The sequence below is a fragment of the Ptychodera flava genome (assembly GCF_041260155.1).
Source record: "Ptychodera flava strain L36383 chromosome 23 unlocalized genomic scaffold, AS_Pfla_20210202 Scaffold_23__1_contigs__length_28996876_pilon, whole genome shotgun sequence".
NCBI classification, from domain to species: Eukaryota; Metazoa; Hemichordata; class Enteropneusta; family Ptychoderidae; genus Ptychodera; species Ptychodera flava.
The window spans coordinates 15,927,160-15,942,198 of NW_027248277.1; the positions used below are offsets into that span (position 1 = coordinate 15,927,160).

The following is a 15,039-nucleotide window of genomic DNA, read 5'->3' on the forward strand; positions in this document are numbered from 1 at the left end:
ACGAGGAGCCCACTCTTGTTGCATCAGAATTTCCTTCGCAGTGATGCGTCCTACACTGGTTGGTATTTCCTAGTGGTCTCGTCTCTCGATGTCGAATTGAGCAAAATCATTAATCGGCATAGCTGTCGCCCTCTACGACAAAACGAGTTCACAGAACAAATTGCTCGAAGTCGGCCGTTTAGTCCTATTGGCTGAGGCAGTAGTTGCTGTTTTTTACATTACTTTAGTGAGTGTTTTTCTCAAGGTTTACTACTTTAGGGGCCCAATGCTACGAGTTTGGCCCTCTATTTATTATTTGTTTTTTCTCTGTGGTTCTTCATGTAGGTATTATCATCAAATCATTCCGCTTAGGCCATTTAAAGAAAATTCTTTGTTTGCCGTCCTTGAATTTTTGCAAAACCTACCAGCCAGCCAGGGAAAAAACAAACAAAGACAATGGTTTAATGTTTCCTAAAGGAAAGTTTGAGCAAAAGTTTAAGTCTTTCAATTTCCAGACGTGTACTACTTTAAAGTAATGGTCAATGTTTAAAACTGTATGTACATGTGATTTCAGGGCCAAATACGGGTACATGCGTGTTGACATTCCCTGTGCTGTCAATTGACACTCGTTTCTTGTTTTATCCGCTCTGCATTAGACATCGGCATCGTTTCCGACAGTTTCAAAATCACTGACCCGTCCTCGTACACAATCACGACACACACGGCCGTCGAGATGACCTACGAAATCGGCCTGACGAACACCGGAGGGAGCCTCGATATCGACGTCACCGCCATCGACCTGTACCTCTCCGATGACAAAGATTTAACGACGGCGTCCTCCGCCTTCCCCAGTGATGAGGACGACTTCCCGCTGAAGATAGCGTCCGACTCTGACGGCAGCACTCTTTCAACAGGTTTGTCGGCCAGCGTGACGGCAGACAGCGAACAGTGTGATAAATATGTATTCCTGTGCGCGAAGGTGACGCCAAACGCCGCCGTGGAGTGCATCGACGTCAAGGATGAGATTGACTGTCAAGGTAATTACATGATTGTGAATGTTAGCATAAAAGGTGTGTTTCCATTAAAATGCCATCAGGAAATGGGGTAGATCTGGCGGCAACTCTTTTAAAGCTTAGTGTCGTATGGTTGTGATCCATGAAGCACATATAGATTTTGCAAAATCACGTGTGGTTTTTGAAAATTCGAAAAAGACAGATGACATTGGGTTTCAAATAGGGTAGGCCGGATCACAGGGAAAACGGTTCTGTTTTTTTTTTTTTTTGTTTTTTTTATTGGCTTCAGCAGAGTATGTGGAGGAAGTGTGGTGTGTAGAATCTGCTTATCAGTTGTGGTGTAGCATGGTTATTTCGGTCACTTTCTTTCTTGGCTAATCTATAAATTTGTAAAGGAGGACGAAAACCTAAAATTCAGCCAACCATGAGAGGCGGATTCAAAAGAAATTAGACAAACTTGATGTTGATGTTGATGGATATTCCACTCAGACAGAAAAGATTATCAAGGGCAGATAACGATGCAGAGAAATAGACGGACAGACGGGGAGGGAGAAGTGTACAGAGAACAGACAGACGGTAAGACACACAGACGGATAATTGACAGAATGTTGAGGCAGTGATTTTAACTCACATTTGTATGATATTATTCATTTATACAGATAGTGGTGTAGCATCACTCTCCGCAAAACACTGTATCTTGGTTACCACTCTTGTAGCCATGGTGAAGATTATGACGTAGCAGACTTGGGAAATGTATAAGGTATTTACTCAGGTTCATATCTCATTCAGGGTCTTTTAAAAACTAATCAGAGATGCGGTTTATTTATTTATTTATTTATTTATTTATTTATTTATTTATTTATTTATTTATTTATTTATTTATTTATTTATTTCTGTTTAATATACTTTTGGAGTTTTTGTTTGTTTGTTTCATTGGCAAGAATTTGTGTTTGTCTATATTCAAATACGTCGATAAAGCCACACAGATGCATATGTATTAGGAAATAAAAAATCACGTGCTGTGACGGGGACAGAAAAATGAGAATTAGAATTGATTAAATCTTAAACTCTCGTGTTGACGGACAGACGAACAGATGGTTCAATTCAATTAAAATTTTGAGAAACATTTCGCTCGCTTTTAGATGAGAATGTAAAATTAATATTCGAAACGACGTTAGAATTGAAAACATTAGGCCTAATTAAATGTTTTACTATCTTTTTTTCCTATTCCTGAATATAGGGAGCTTGTGACGGACTTCTCGCAGACAATGGCTCGTACCAGATGAAGGGAGCATGCGCAGACCTTATCTTCCAGTGGTTGTGATGGAACCTTTACTTTACGCACCTGTGTGGCTAAAAAGAGCCACACAAACAAAAGAGAAGACCTGTAATTTATCCGACGGAATAAATCTAATCGTGCGTTTAATTGTACTGCGTATGACGCATGCCTGATGTATTCAGTACAATTAAACTCTATAAATTGTATTAATATTACTGTACCGCACGCAGAAAAGTTGTAAATTAAATAGAAATTCGTCACAATTCAAAAATTGCCTAAATTCGGGACATAGTAGTCACTAGGAAACTCATTCGAAAAATTAACATGGGAAATTGCTGTTGACATTGATAATAATACATGGTGTTGTAAAATATTTGCAATGTTTAATTTCTATTGCCATTTTCTCCTGTTTACCACATGTGCATATTATTAAGCATTTTCAGGCCGTGTAACCATGACTACCGATTAGTTGTGGATGAAGGCGCTATGGATGACATGGGTGATGCGAGTAATGACGTCATGTTTGTCTGACGTGATCTTCGCGTCGCTTTATGAACGACTCCGTGCCTGACACCTACATCGGTCAGATTGACGACCCGGCCTTCGACAGCGCCCTCTTTACCTTTTGTTTTCGTTTCGTGGGAATCTTGTTATGTTCACTGCATCGAAGCCAGAGCGAATAAGGCGACATACTTGTCAAATGGTTTGAGTGAAATGCAAAAAAATTCCAAAATTATTCCATTTCCGCTTTTTGTTCGGGACATATGACTTTTTGAAACAAATTTGCAACAGAATTGAAAATAAACCTTACAACAGAGACTATTACTGCTTGCGTTTTTTGTTATGTTGGATGATTGAGGAACAATATGGGTATTAGTACACATTTTCACGTATCCTCTAGTATTTGTATTCTCTTTGTAAAACCAGTCGTTTGCTCTTCTGCCAACTTATCAATACAACCTGAATAGATTATGTCATCGGATATCATTGTTGACAACTGAATTTGTACACAATTTATCTTTCGGGTCAGCATCAGCGCAGGTACACTAGTAGACACATATATTAAAACGTTCGCAATTGAAAATATAATACTAGTCAAATAAAAACCATGATAACAATTGATGCTTTATTTATACTAAAACCCGTTTCGGCTGTACACAGACATCTTTTATCAAGGGCAGAGAGTTGACTTGCTGAGCTATTTGTTTCCTTTCCAACATTCTGTCATGATGCGAATCGTTTGATAGAACGTTGAAAAGGGAAATGGAACTTTGAGAAAAGAGCCTATCAGAGAGAGAGAGAGAGAGAGAGAGAGAACGAGAGAGAGAGAGACAGAGAGAGACAGGACACAGCCTGTATACGAAGAATGATGACAGACGTTTCTCACCTGATACACCGGAGCAATGATGTTTACGCAGCAACGTTCAATATTTACACAGAGTTAAAAGAACTAACCAAAGGGGATTTCCCGTTGTCCACTTCACGAGTTGACCCGACACATTCACACTATTTATCTTTATCGTAAAAGGCATGGTGTGACCTCAAATGCCTTCAGCGCTATTATATATGTTTCAGAGCTCGGCCGGGGAGCCTTTCGTAGGTAGAACCTAGACATTCTGTGTATTTGAAATACTAAAAAACAACCGTGTGTTGCCATAGTGGACTATAGGTGTAATCGACACAATTGAAAGTTTTTGCGTCTGACAAGAACCATTTGATATCGGGCAGTTGGAGGGCTTCCGAAAAATGTTGCTTCCATAGAGGCCAGTGTAGTAATTTGCTGTTATGCATTCAACTAAGGTTGCAATGCTGACTGATATTGGTTTCAGTGATCTATGGAGCTTCTATCTATAGTGTCATTTTGAACCTTGTATCCTTGCAGCTTTTTACTGGTCAACTTCTTGACACAAAAATTTGACTGTTAGTATTTCTGAATTCATCACTGAAGGTATGATTTGTAAAGGCACGACGTAGTCTAGTCACAAAGGGTAATACTATTTCTTTGATTTGACTTTTTCTGTTCAAAAATCTTATTTTGTCTAAAACAAGACAATATTTCACTTCTGATAATTGGCCTACTTCCATAAGCTGCCCCACCCAAGATATAAATTGGTGTGCTCCTTAATTATAAAATAAGAACTGCTTTATGCTCAATGTCAACCTGACTGACTACACCACTGTTCCTCTCTCTCTCTCTCTCTCTCTCCCTCTCTCTCTCTCTCTCTCTCTCTCTCTCTCTCTCTCTCTCTCTCTCTCTCTCTCTCAGCACGATTCCATCCGCATCAATTTTTCTCTGAGTGTCAATTAATTTGCGCTTCTTTTCAATTTCGATAAAATGTAAGCTTAAAATACACTCACGGCAATCCAATTTGACATCAAAATCATCTCTCACACTTTCACAATTATATTCTGATCTGTCACTTGTGTGGACTCGTTTTAAGGCTCTTAGCATGAGAAAAAATTTCAGCGTTTTAATTTTTCAAAACCAAGCATTTTATTCCCCCCATAGAGTTAGCACAGAGATAGCTGTGGAAACGCAGCTATCTGTTGGCGGGGTAGCGTGCGTCTTCATGCGGGTCAAAGGTCAACCCCGCCACTGACCTTTCACCCGCATAACGACGCACGCTACCCCGCCAACAGATAGCTGCGTTTCCACAGCTAGCACAGAGATAGCGGCCATTTCGAATTTCAAACATCGGTAAATGTAATATTGTTGCTCCGGTACGAAAATTTACACAGGGATCCTTGATTTTTACTCTTGATTTGTTAAGAGAAAAGTTGAAAGCTTCGTTGAGGAAAATATTTGGCAAAAGTTTAGGTCTTTCGCTTTCGAGGTGCATACTACCTTTAGTTGCAGCTGATGGTGGCAACTGTATTACACCAGGATTCGGCTCGCTCACGATTCTTTACAAACACTCATTCACTCCTTTAGACTCATTTGAAAGCTATATAAAACGAGTAACAAGATTTTACATTGTCTTGCGTTTCATCAAAGGTATAATCTTTCGCCACTTATGAAAGGGATGGCCGCCAGTTTGAATAAGCAATAGTTAATTTGCGTTAAAGGGACAAAGTCAGCCATTATTCGTGACTTTTGTTTGATACGAGATACTACTTATATTGTTTGACATGTTCAAAGATACTGAATGAATGGTGACCATGCATATATTTGACCCGGTTTTAGACAAGATACATGAAACCATCGCGAAAATGAATTAATGGTATGACCATTAATTCATTTTTGCGATGGTTTCATATAATGACGTCCCTTTAATAAGTCTTCTTAAACGAAACAAATTCCATAGTTAAGGCGTCCTAATGAAGATAATGGTTGTAATTATGGCGAATTTGCAAAAGTTTAAAATATTTGCATCCGTGAACTCGACAAAATTATATGAAAGATAAATGCTAAACAGACAGTCCTATTCAAACTGAACACATTGCGCAAGTCAGTTCGAATCCATCGACATAATGGATACACGGTAGTGCGGTGCCGGATATACATTTGCCGTCAACGGGCATCAGGTAGCCGCCATTGACCGCAGCGCTGGTGAACGGAACCGTTCTACCCTCGTGATCGACGCACGTAGTTTCTATGCTGTCGTAGGTGGACGAAGTGTACTGCGCCCCGATCAAGTAGCCGTGATATTGAAGATGAAAGCCGGTTGGACAGTCATTTCTCGCTGGGTGTAGTATGGTGCTGCTGTGCAGGCCGTCTATGCACACCACGCAAGGCAGGTCGTTGTCCTTTTGCGTGGCGAACGGACCCGTAGTGGAGCGGTACTCCTGGTGGTACAGGCGCCCTCTTTCGTTCTGGAGGCCCTCCACAACGACAGTCTCATCGTATATTGGAGTGAACGGCAGACACAGAAAATTGCCGCCACTGCCGGTATTTGTGTAATATTTTCCCGCCATAATACCTTCGAACGGAAAGAATGACAAAGAGTGCTATAAGCAAAATCTTCTTTGCATGGAAATATTCAGTCTCACATTTGGATACAAATTTTCATATAAATTCAGGGCCAGGGTTGACCCGGATCTCCTTGCAAGTTTTAGTGTCATGGCCTCGGTTATGATTTACGCATCGGTTGAAAAATTAACCAATCAAGTAATCGAACGATGAGAAATAGGGTAATGGTTTTATCTCAGAGAACCTTGTGTACGAGTTGGGAGAGGGTAACCTACGAAATATGCATGCGCGCCCTTAAAGCTTCATCACAATACAGATCGAATTACCCTGTATTCTTTACATTTGTCAATACTGGCGCCAAATCGCACGGAGGGATTATACTTTCATCTTAATAAAGAATATTACCGTTGTAGACTAGTTTCGAAGGTTCGGGACATTCGCTGTGTCCCCATCTTGTGAACACCGTGCCCTTTGACACACTTGTCACTGAAATAAAACAAAGGAAATGCAAACGATCAGTCGGATTTGTAAATCAGATCACATATCGGAAAAAATAATCTGTAGCAACAGTTTGTAATGAACTTTCAGTTGTGGCGGGAAAAACGTTATCGTTTGAAAAAGGAATATTGTGCGCAGCTCGTAGAAAAAGGGCACTCCGCGCTCTGGCTACATCAAAATAAATGTTTAAAATCTTAGTGAGAGAAACTAAATGTGAAAAAATACGTTTCGTCTTTCTAATCAGGCTGTCCTTAATTTCTAATGGCGCTGATCGCGATTTCAGGTTTTACTAAATATAGCTGCACGCGCGCGACTTAGGGATGGACCATTAGACCTTGGGAGGGGGTGGTCACAATGAAATTGTGAAAATTTTTTTTTACTATTGTAAATTTCTGAAATTTTTTTTTCCAATTGAGATTAGCTGTGCAAATTTTTTTTTTCAGAGTAAATTTTCAGATTTATAATTTTTTTTAGTTCGTCGCTGTCTGAAGATAAAGAGGGCAAAGATGTGGTGCCAAGCACCACAAGCGGCCACGCAAGCGGTCACGGGGGGGGGGAGGTCAGGAGAGGGGTGTCCCCCTGCTGCTGTTGGAGCTTTTGAAAAATAGAGATTACAATGGTGTTATTTGGTGGCACTTGGGGAGTATTTTTGAAGGGGGAGGTCAGGAGGGGGTGTCCCCCTCCTGCCGTTGGAGCTTTTGAAAAATAGAGATTAAAATGGTGTTATTTGGTGGCACTTGGGGAGTATTTTTGCGGGGGGAGGTCAGGAGGGGGGTGTGCCGTTGGAGCTTTTGAAAAATAGAGATTTAAATGGTGTTATTTGATGGCACTTGGGGAGTATTTTTGTGGGGGGTGGTCAGGAGGGGGTGTCCCCTCCTGCCGTTGGAGCTTTTGAAAAATAGAGATTAAAATGGTGTTATTTGGTGCACTTGGGGAGTATTTTTGCGGGGGGAGGTCAGGAGGGGGGTGTCCCCCCTCCTGCTGTTGGAGCTTTTGAAAAATAGAGATAAAAATGGTGTTATTTGTGGCACTTTGGGAGCATTTTTTTCGGATTACACATCTTCCTCTGAAACATGGTCTTCTTGCTCCTCAGTAGCTTCCTATAGTTTTGAAAATTGACTATTTTGGTTTCCTGGCTTCCCTTTCTACTGCGTGGTGAAATGGCTACATGCACCCCACCAAACATCATGCATCTCATGATTCACAATTGATTTTGACAAGCTGAGAAGCTAAAATAAGCTAAATAATATAGTTAAATTTGCATATTTGTGTTTTTAGAGCAATTGTTGCAACTTTTTTGATCAAAACATCTATTTCTTTGTAGCAGCATGTCCAAATTGATTGGATGTGTATAGATGTGTTGAAATTTCAATATTTGTCTTTTTAGGGCAATTTATGCCATTCATGGTCAAAAAATCTGTATTTCTGAAAGGGCTTGTCCAATTTCTTTGAAATTTGCTACACAAAAACGATTATTCATGCAGATTTATTCAGTATTTGCTATCGAGAAACTTTCAAAGTTCAACCCCTTTTGTGTGTTTTTGTGTTGGGATTTGTTGGATAGATGGCATTCTACGTAGTTTATTGTTGAATGTTAAAACATGTGTTGCTGTTGTTTTTTGAGGCTGTTTTTTGAGAAAAAAGAATTGAAAATGCCTTTTTAAAAGCAAAATAATACATAATGACTTGATATGTTGTTTTATCATTATTGACGTGTTTCTACTTGTTCACCCATTCTTGCAGTCATCATTGCAATAAAATGCTGTGAAAAAAATGAAACTGATGTGGCCTGCATCTGTTTACCTTGATCTTAAAAGGCAAATACAACTTAATTGTGCCATACTGTAAGCGAAGCGTCGTCAAAAATTTAGGACAAATATTTATTTGTGCCAGGTGATAAACAAACTATGACGTCATAGGGAATCATGATTGCCGCCGACCCCGATGCATGAGACGCTTTCGTTTTAAAACGATGAGAAAAAACAGGTGTCTGATATCTCTTTTTAATTATCCTTAGCCTTAATTACGTGATAAGAAATATAAAAAAATACACAAACCAATAAAATGTGGCCTTAATATTACTTTATCTTTTATTACATGATAAGCAATACTTAAAAAATAAGAAAACTGACAACATTTCTCATTGTACTGGTTCTAGTATTGTAGATATGCTGCTGGAATGAGCTGTGACCGCGAAAATGTCTATAAAACATATGTTGACTTTAAAACACATGTGACATTCCACTCCCCCGACGTGTCCTGTATTTCGATTAAACGTTTACTGTCACGTGACAGGTTGTAAGACACAGTTGTTTCAAGGACGGCGAGGAACGCTCATATCAAACACCTGTTGCGTTTCTCTGTAAAATATTCACTTTTCTGCCGTGTGTGACATGGTGATGTTTCATCCTGTGCTTATAGTGGTATTTCTGGGGCTGTTGCAGGGACGTCCAGCCGAAAGCGCCGGTAGGCAAACAACTTACAGATGGGGAACGGTATAAAACTAAGGTAGCAAAGTCTGACAGACATCAGAGAGATGAAAAATTAGAGAAGTAGGCAGACAACTTACATTTCATTTACTCATTCAACGTCAAACCGATGGGCATATTTACAGACAGGCTTGCAAGGAAGCACACTGGCAACGCACACACTGCAGTATGACTGAAATTTATACATGAAGCTTCCTGACGGAGAGATACTGCTGTTTGCTGTAAAAGAGCGATTTCAGTTGCTTTAGTACAGGGTTGCTGCTATAACAATACCGTTTATCTTTCAGCTGCCACCGAGAATAGCAATGTAGTGTTCACCAGATGGGGACACGAGGGGTGTCCAAACTCTACAAGCCTGGTTTATAAAGGTAAATTTTAATCAAAACGATCTGAATGTTATAAGGCAACTCGTAATCTTCCAAATTTGAACAAGTTGACCAAGGGCAAGTTGACAACATACTGACAACAACAACGAACGTGGTTGGGACAATTATTCCCTATTCCATACAAGGGATACTGTGATAATAAAATCTTACAATCTAATTCTATAAAATAAGACGATTTTGTGTATCTCTAGCACTTTCTCTTCATCGCATACTCCAGAGCAGAAAAGAATCTGCCTTGTAAATTTAATCTGATCAAAGTCACTGCCTAACTTTGAAACAATCCCAAGAGCCTCTTGCAAGGTCACCTCATTGCATTCTGATTTACTGACTTTTGGGAATTTGCCAAGTGGTCGTGCGTTCTAATTTCATTGCTAGGTGATCTGGTACAGTGTGTGAATAACTCATCGCTATGTGATTTGATGCTGTCTGCTGGTTCAATTCTCTTAATGATAATGTATTAAATTTTAATATTTTCTTAAATATTTTGTTCTTTTGGTCAACTTCAAATTCTTTTTCTTTTCTGTGACAAATTTTCAGAAAAGCGATTGTTTTTCAAAATCATTTTATTCTTAGAATATATTTAAATTGCGAGGATTTTTTAAATCACGAAGGAAGTAGAAACCATTTAATTTTCACGGCAATTTTACTTTAAAGTTCCCTATCTGTCTCGGGAATGCCAAAATAATATTCTCCATATTTGGCATTAATAATAGTTTTAAGTCCTCCCAAAGCGAGTCACAATTTTCTCAGGTCTCCTCGTGTGAGATTTTTTAAGCCCCTCCTATCACCCTCCCCCCCCCCCCCCCCCGATGTGTGTGAATGCTGCCTAAAATTACAGTATGCGCGCGGCGCCAAAAACTATCATCAGTAATACCTTCCAGTTGAACAAATTGACCCTTTGAATGCTGTCATTTTCCCACCAAAATATTAGTGCAACATTTTACCATTTGTTTTTATTTTTCCGTAATTTTAGTTTTGGACCAAATGGATATTAAATTTCAATGGTTACAGTTTTTATCAAAACTTTGGCAAAAATCTGGAAAAAAAACCTGACTGGGCTATATTTTATAAAGGGATAAAATTGACTTTGGCGCTCAAAGGGTTAACAAAGATTGTTTTAACCTTCCAGGTGTGATGGGAAGTAAATTTCATAGTACCGTTGGGAGCTTCTTGAATTACATCTGTCTACCTGATGAGCCGATCTACGGAACGGTAGAGAGTGGCGTTCAGAGCGATCGGGCTTTGGCCTACGCCACTGAATACCGCGGATCAACGGGTCCTTTCAACGTCCACCGCTACTTCGATGTACCCTGCGCCGTTTGCAAGGACGAGCTCCATAGTAACATCATACTGTACCCGGCGCGCAGCGACTGTCCCGGCGGCTGGGATGTCGAGTACTACGGATTTCTGATGTCGGCGGCGTACAATTCCCAGAGCACCGAGTACGTCTGTCTCGACGTCGAGGGTGCTAGAGTGACAGGCACAGGGGCTTCGACGAACCAAGGAAGATTGTACCCCGTTGAAGTGACGTGCAATAACGGGGCGGCTATCCTGTGTTCTCCGTATGTCCATGGCAACGAGTTGTCATGCGCAGTATGTGCATATTGATGTCAATGAAAAGAACGTATGAGAGAGAGAGAGAGGAGGAAGGGAGGAAGGATGGGAGCTTTTAGTGTCGAATCAAATAAATTATCAAAACGCTACATTTTATCGTGTTTCATTAATTGCCATCAACTCGGAGATTTCAGTGCTGCACTTTGTTCTTGGGGGCTGACCATCAGATCTTGGGAAGAATTGTGAAATAACGTCAAAAATTCTGGGAAAACAGCAACCAAAATCTTTTGTAGCCTTGTCACTTTTGCGGAAGATGCTCTCATGACAGGCAAATAAAAATTGTATGAAATTTTCCGGGGGGGTAGATAAGAATTAACGCAAAATTCGGAAACATTTCCAAAACTTGGACGTGAGAAAACTTTGCATCTAAGCATTCTGATCACCTTCCCAGGAGCTAATGGCTCTGTTCTTAGTTGCTGAACGCAAATCATAACTTGGCGATCATCCCATTTGAAAAAAAAAATTGTAAGACGACAAGTCTGTCCTTCCTGAAACTTTCCCGCTTTGACTGTTTGCAGATTTTAGCTCAATTTTATGTTTTTAGGATGAGTATTTTCATTTGATAAAAAACAATTCCACTAATTCTATTCCCGTCACATATCGACTTACTGTATGTGCTGTGGTTCAAACTACTGTCCGCCATCCAGCAATATTATCAACATGTGACTTCCAGTAAAAAGACAACAAGACAAAGTTTATGCTACAAAAAAGTATCCGTATGCCCTCTTAACTACTTTGCTGATTTGAATGTTGAAATGCGAACAAGTGTGCTCAATAACCTACTTTTGCGGATGCAAAGGACCTATATAACACTATCTGATTGTGGTACTCATAGGTCAGTCTATTAAGACCAAAATGTTGTTTATTACACTAGGCCGTGAGAAACAACAGCCTCGTTTTCTGTGAAACAATAACCAAAGCTTATAAAATCATATCAGGCAGATAAACTTACACTATGCATGATGAAACCTCCATCATAAACGTCATTGAGCTATAGGTTTTTATCGCGTGAAGAGAAACCAGATAGGGTTAGCACCCCCGTGATCTGAAGTCGTCTGCCTGGAATCCCGCCTTTATTGAAGCAAACGACAGTTACGTCCCTCGCACGTCGTTCGACTAGGATGGCCATGATTTCAGTCAATGTTCTGGCTGCCGTCTGTTTTTTATTCCTTGGATTTACTAGAGTCGCCTCAGGAGGAGAAGGTAATTATTGTTGAGACGTTTATCTTTGATATTCAATGCAAATTTTTTTACAGCAAAGTTTTCTTTCATTTTGACCATGTCAAACTAGTTACGGAATTCTCAAAATGTGTCCAATGCATACGTAATAAATGTTGCCTTACATTCTTGGAGAGAGACGATATTTATGGATGCAGTTAGCCGGTCTGGGTATACAATCTCAACATACATGACACTCAAAGTGCATTACCGAGAGTTAAAAAGAGATCAAGAGTAGGATACCTTGGTAGTAGATAGCTAATAACTAATCACTCATTGACCAATGGAGAGCATTTCAGCCTCATAAACGTCTCCCATAGTAGATTATGCACCATTGCAACTGTTACAATCTTGACTTTTTTTTCACGATCGAAGCAACCTCGGTGTTTGGAGTAGTGTTCACAAGATGGGGCCACAATGACTGTCCGGCGCTGACCACTAAAGTTTACAACGGTGAGACTATTCCACCATATTTCATTGAACAAGGGTGCACTGCACCACACTCTGTCGTGTTTCACTGTGCGGCTCAACGCCAATCCACACTGCACAACACTTCATAACGCTACACCAAACAATGCTATGCCACACCACACTACTCTGCACTACATTACACATTATCACAACGATGCACTACTCTGCACAACACTTCAGTGCACTACATTAGGCCCACACGACTCTTTTACTATATTATACTACGCCACATAACATTGCAACACTGTATACAACACTACTCTACTTTACACCGCAGTCCACTGCACTGCACTGCACTTGCTACACTAGTACTCTTTACTGTATTATGCTGCACCACATTATACCCTGGATATTACATGACAACACAACACAAACTAATAAAAAGTACACTACACTGCACTGCACAACACTACAATATGTTACATTATTCTACGCTCCATTACACTGCACTGCGCTACACTACACTACACTACACTACACTACACTACACTACACTACACTACACTACACCACACTACACCACACCACACCACACCACACCACACTACACTACCTACACTACACTACACTACACTGCACCTCGGTGCACTGCACTGCTCTGCACAACACTACAATACACTACATCAATCTATGCTACCTACACTACACTACACTACACTACACTACACTACACTACACTACACTACACTACACTACACTACACTACACTACATTACACTACACTAACAACACCAGTGGCGTACGGAGTTTCTTTAAAAAATCAATCTCTGAAATTTATATCTAAAGGTCATGAAATTTAAATTTAAGAAAGTAAACCATTGATTTGCAGGCGTAATGGCTGGAAGTCGGCATAACAACTCAGGAGACGGTTACAAGTACCTCTGTCTGCCCCCCGTTCCAACATACGATGAGGTCGAGGTGGAGCCCGGCATGCAGACAGATCGAGGGTATATACACCACACTCAGTACTACACGCCCAGCGGGCCGTTCGAATCCAAGCAGTACCAAGACGTGCCTTGTGCGGTTTGCTTAGACGGGCGGCACAGCAACGTCATCCTCCACCCTGCCCGGAACGACTGTCCCTACGGCTGGGCAGTCGAGTACCACGGCTATCTGATGTCCCCGAGGTACTCGAGCGACCGGGTAATGGAGTATGTCTGCGTTGATATCGAGGGCCGAGTGGTGCCCGGTACAATAGCTGACGTTCCGGGCGCACACCTGTATCCGGTCGAAGTTGTTTGCCCCACCGGGGGAGGAATCCCATGCCTGCCGTACATCGGCGGCTATGAATTAACGTGTGCTGTATGTGCAGTGTAGATAACGCTCTTTTCTCGACAGACAACGCCACCAGTGTTTGATTTTCTAGTATTATTGGACAAGTAGTGGGCAGTCGCCAAATGACATAATCACAAGCCGATTACCAAGTGTCCAATTGTCAGGCTTAAAGAATTCTTTTCAAAATGAAAGAAAATACAAGGGATGTAAAAAAAGCCAAAGAAAATAATAAATTTGACGTGTTTCCATGTTTTCTTTCGTGCATTGTTAATCTTTTCAGTCCTGACGAAGGCGAAATTTTGTGCAAAAAGTTTCACTGCATAAAAACCCTATAATACTTACTGTATTAACATGGATTATTGCCTGTATTTTAGCTGAAGAGTGCATATACAGATGAATACAGTCAAGAATCCATTTTTTGTATTCAGCAAGCCTGTATTCATGTGGATTCATGTGAATTCACGTGTATTATACTATAATACAGGCAACTCAATTCATGTGAATTTATCTGAATTATTGGGTTTTCATGCAGTGTTTCCCAACAACGGTCTCCTCTGCTGGATGAATATGGCAACACATACAGACACACGGGGGTGGTGCTACTCTCGAGCCCCATACATCCGACTATGTATAGAGCACGAGGGCCGTACCACCGTGCGCCTGTGGCAATACATCTCCAAGCACGAGTATGGGTGGCTTCCGAAACGCTCGTTCCAATCAGTATTACATGTAAAAGCAACAGCTGTAAGAACCCATGGCGTTTGACAACTCTTCAAGTTGTCATACCATATCTTATCATGCTAACATGAGTATATTTTGCGTTTTTCATGAATGCAAACACTTATAGAACAACACAATTCATGATGAGAGTATAACACATGCTTTGTCCAACCTACGTGTATGTATA

At 40.6% G+C, this 15,039-nt stretch overlaps 3 protein-coding genes across 3 annotated transcripts; all 3 read left to right on the forward strand.

The window, feature by feature from the left end:
• Nucleotides 1-615: 615 nt before the first annotated feature.
• LOC139123988 (uncharacterized) lies at nt 616-1,753 on the forward strand. Its single transcript, XM_070690123.1, has 2 exons — nt 616-1,016; nt 1,652-1,753. The coding sequence occupies exons 1-2, from the start codon at nt 713-715 to the stop codon at nt 1,729-1,731; spliced, it is 384 nt and encodes a 127-aa protein (XP_070546224.1). The 5' UTR covers nt 616-712; the 3' UTR covers nt 1,732-1,753.
• A 7,330-nt stretch (nt 1,754-9,083) lies between these two features.
• Nucleotides 9,084-11,172, forward strand: LOC139124236 (uncharacterized). Its single transcript, XM_070690368.1, has 3 exons — nt 9,084-9,145; nt 9,456-9,536; nt 10,684-11,172. Exon 3 carries the CDS (start codon nt 10,689-10,691, stop codon nt 11,160-11,162), a length of 474 nt encoding a protein of 157 aa, XP_070546469.1. The 5' UTR covers nt 9,084-9,145; nt 9,456-9,536; nt 10,684-10,688; the 3' UTR covers nt 11,163-11,172.
• A 1,054-nt stretch (nt 11,173-12,226) lies between these two features.
• LOC139123431 (short-chain collagen C4-like) lies at nt 12,227-14,381 on the forward strand. Its single transcript, XM_070689567.1, has 3 exons — nt 12,227-12,371; nt 12,762-12,839; nt 13,687-14,381. The coding sequence occupies exons 1-3, from the start codon at nt 12,290-12,292 to the stop codon at nt 14,172-14,174; spliced, it is 648 nt and encodes a 215-aa protein (XP_070545668.1). The 5' UTR covers nt 12,227-12,289; the 3' UTR covers nt 14,175-14,381.
• Nucleotides 14,382-15,039: the final 658 nt, after the last annotated feature.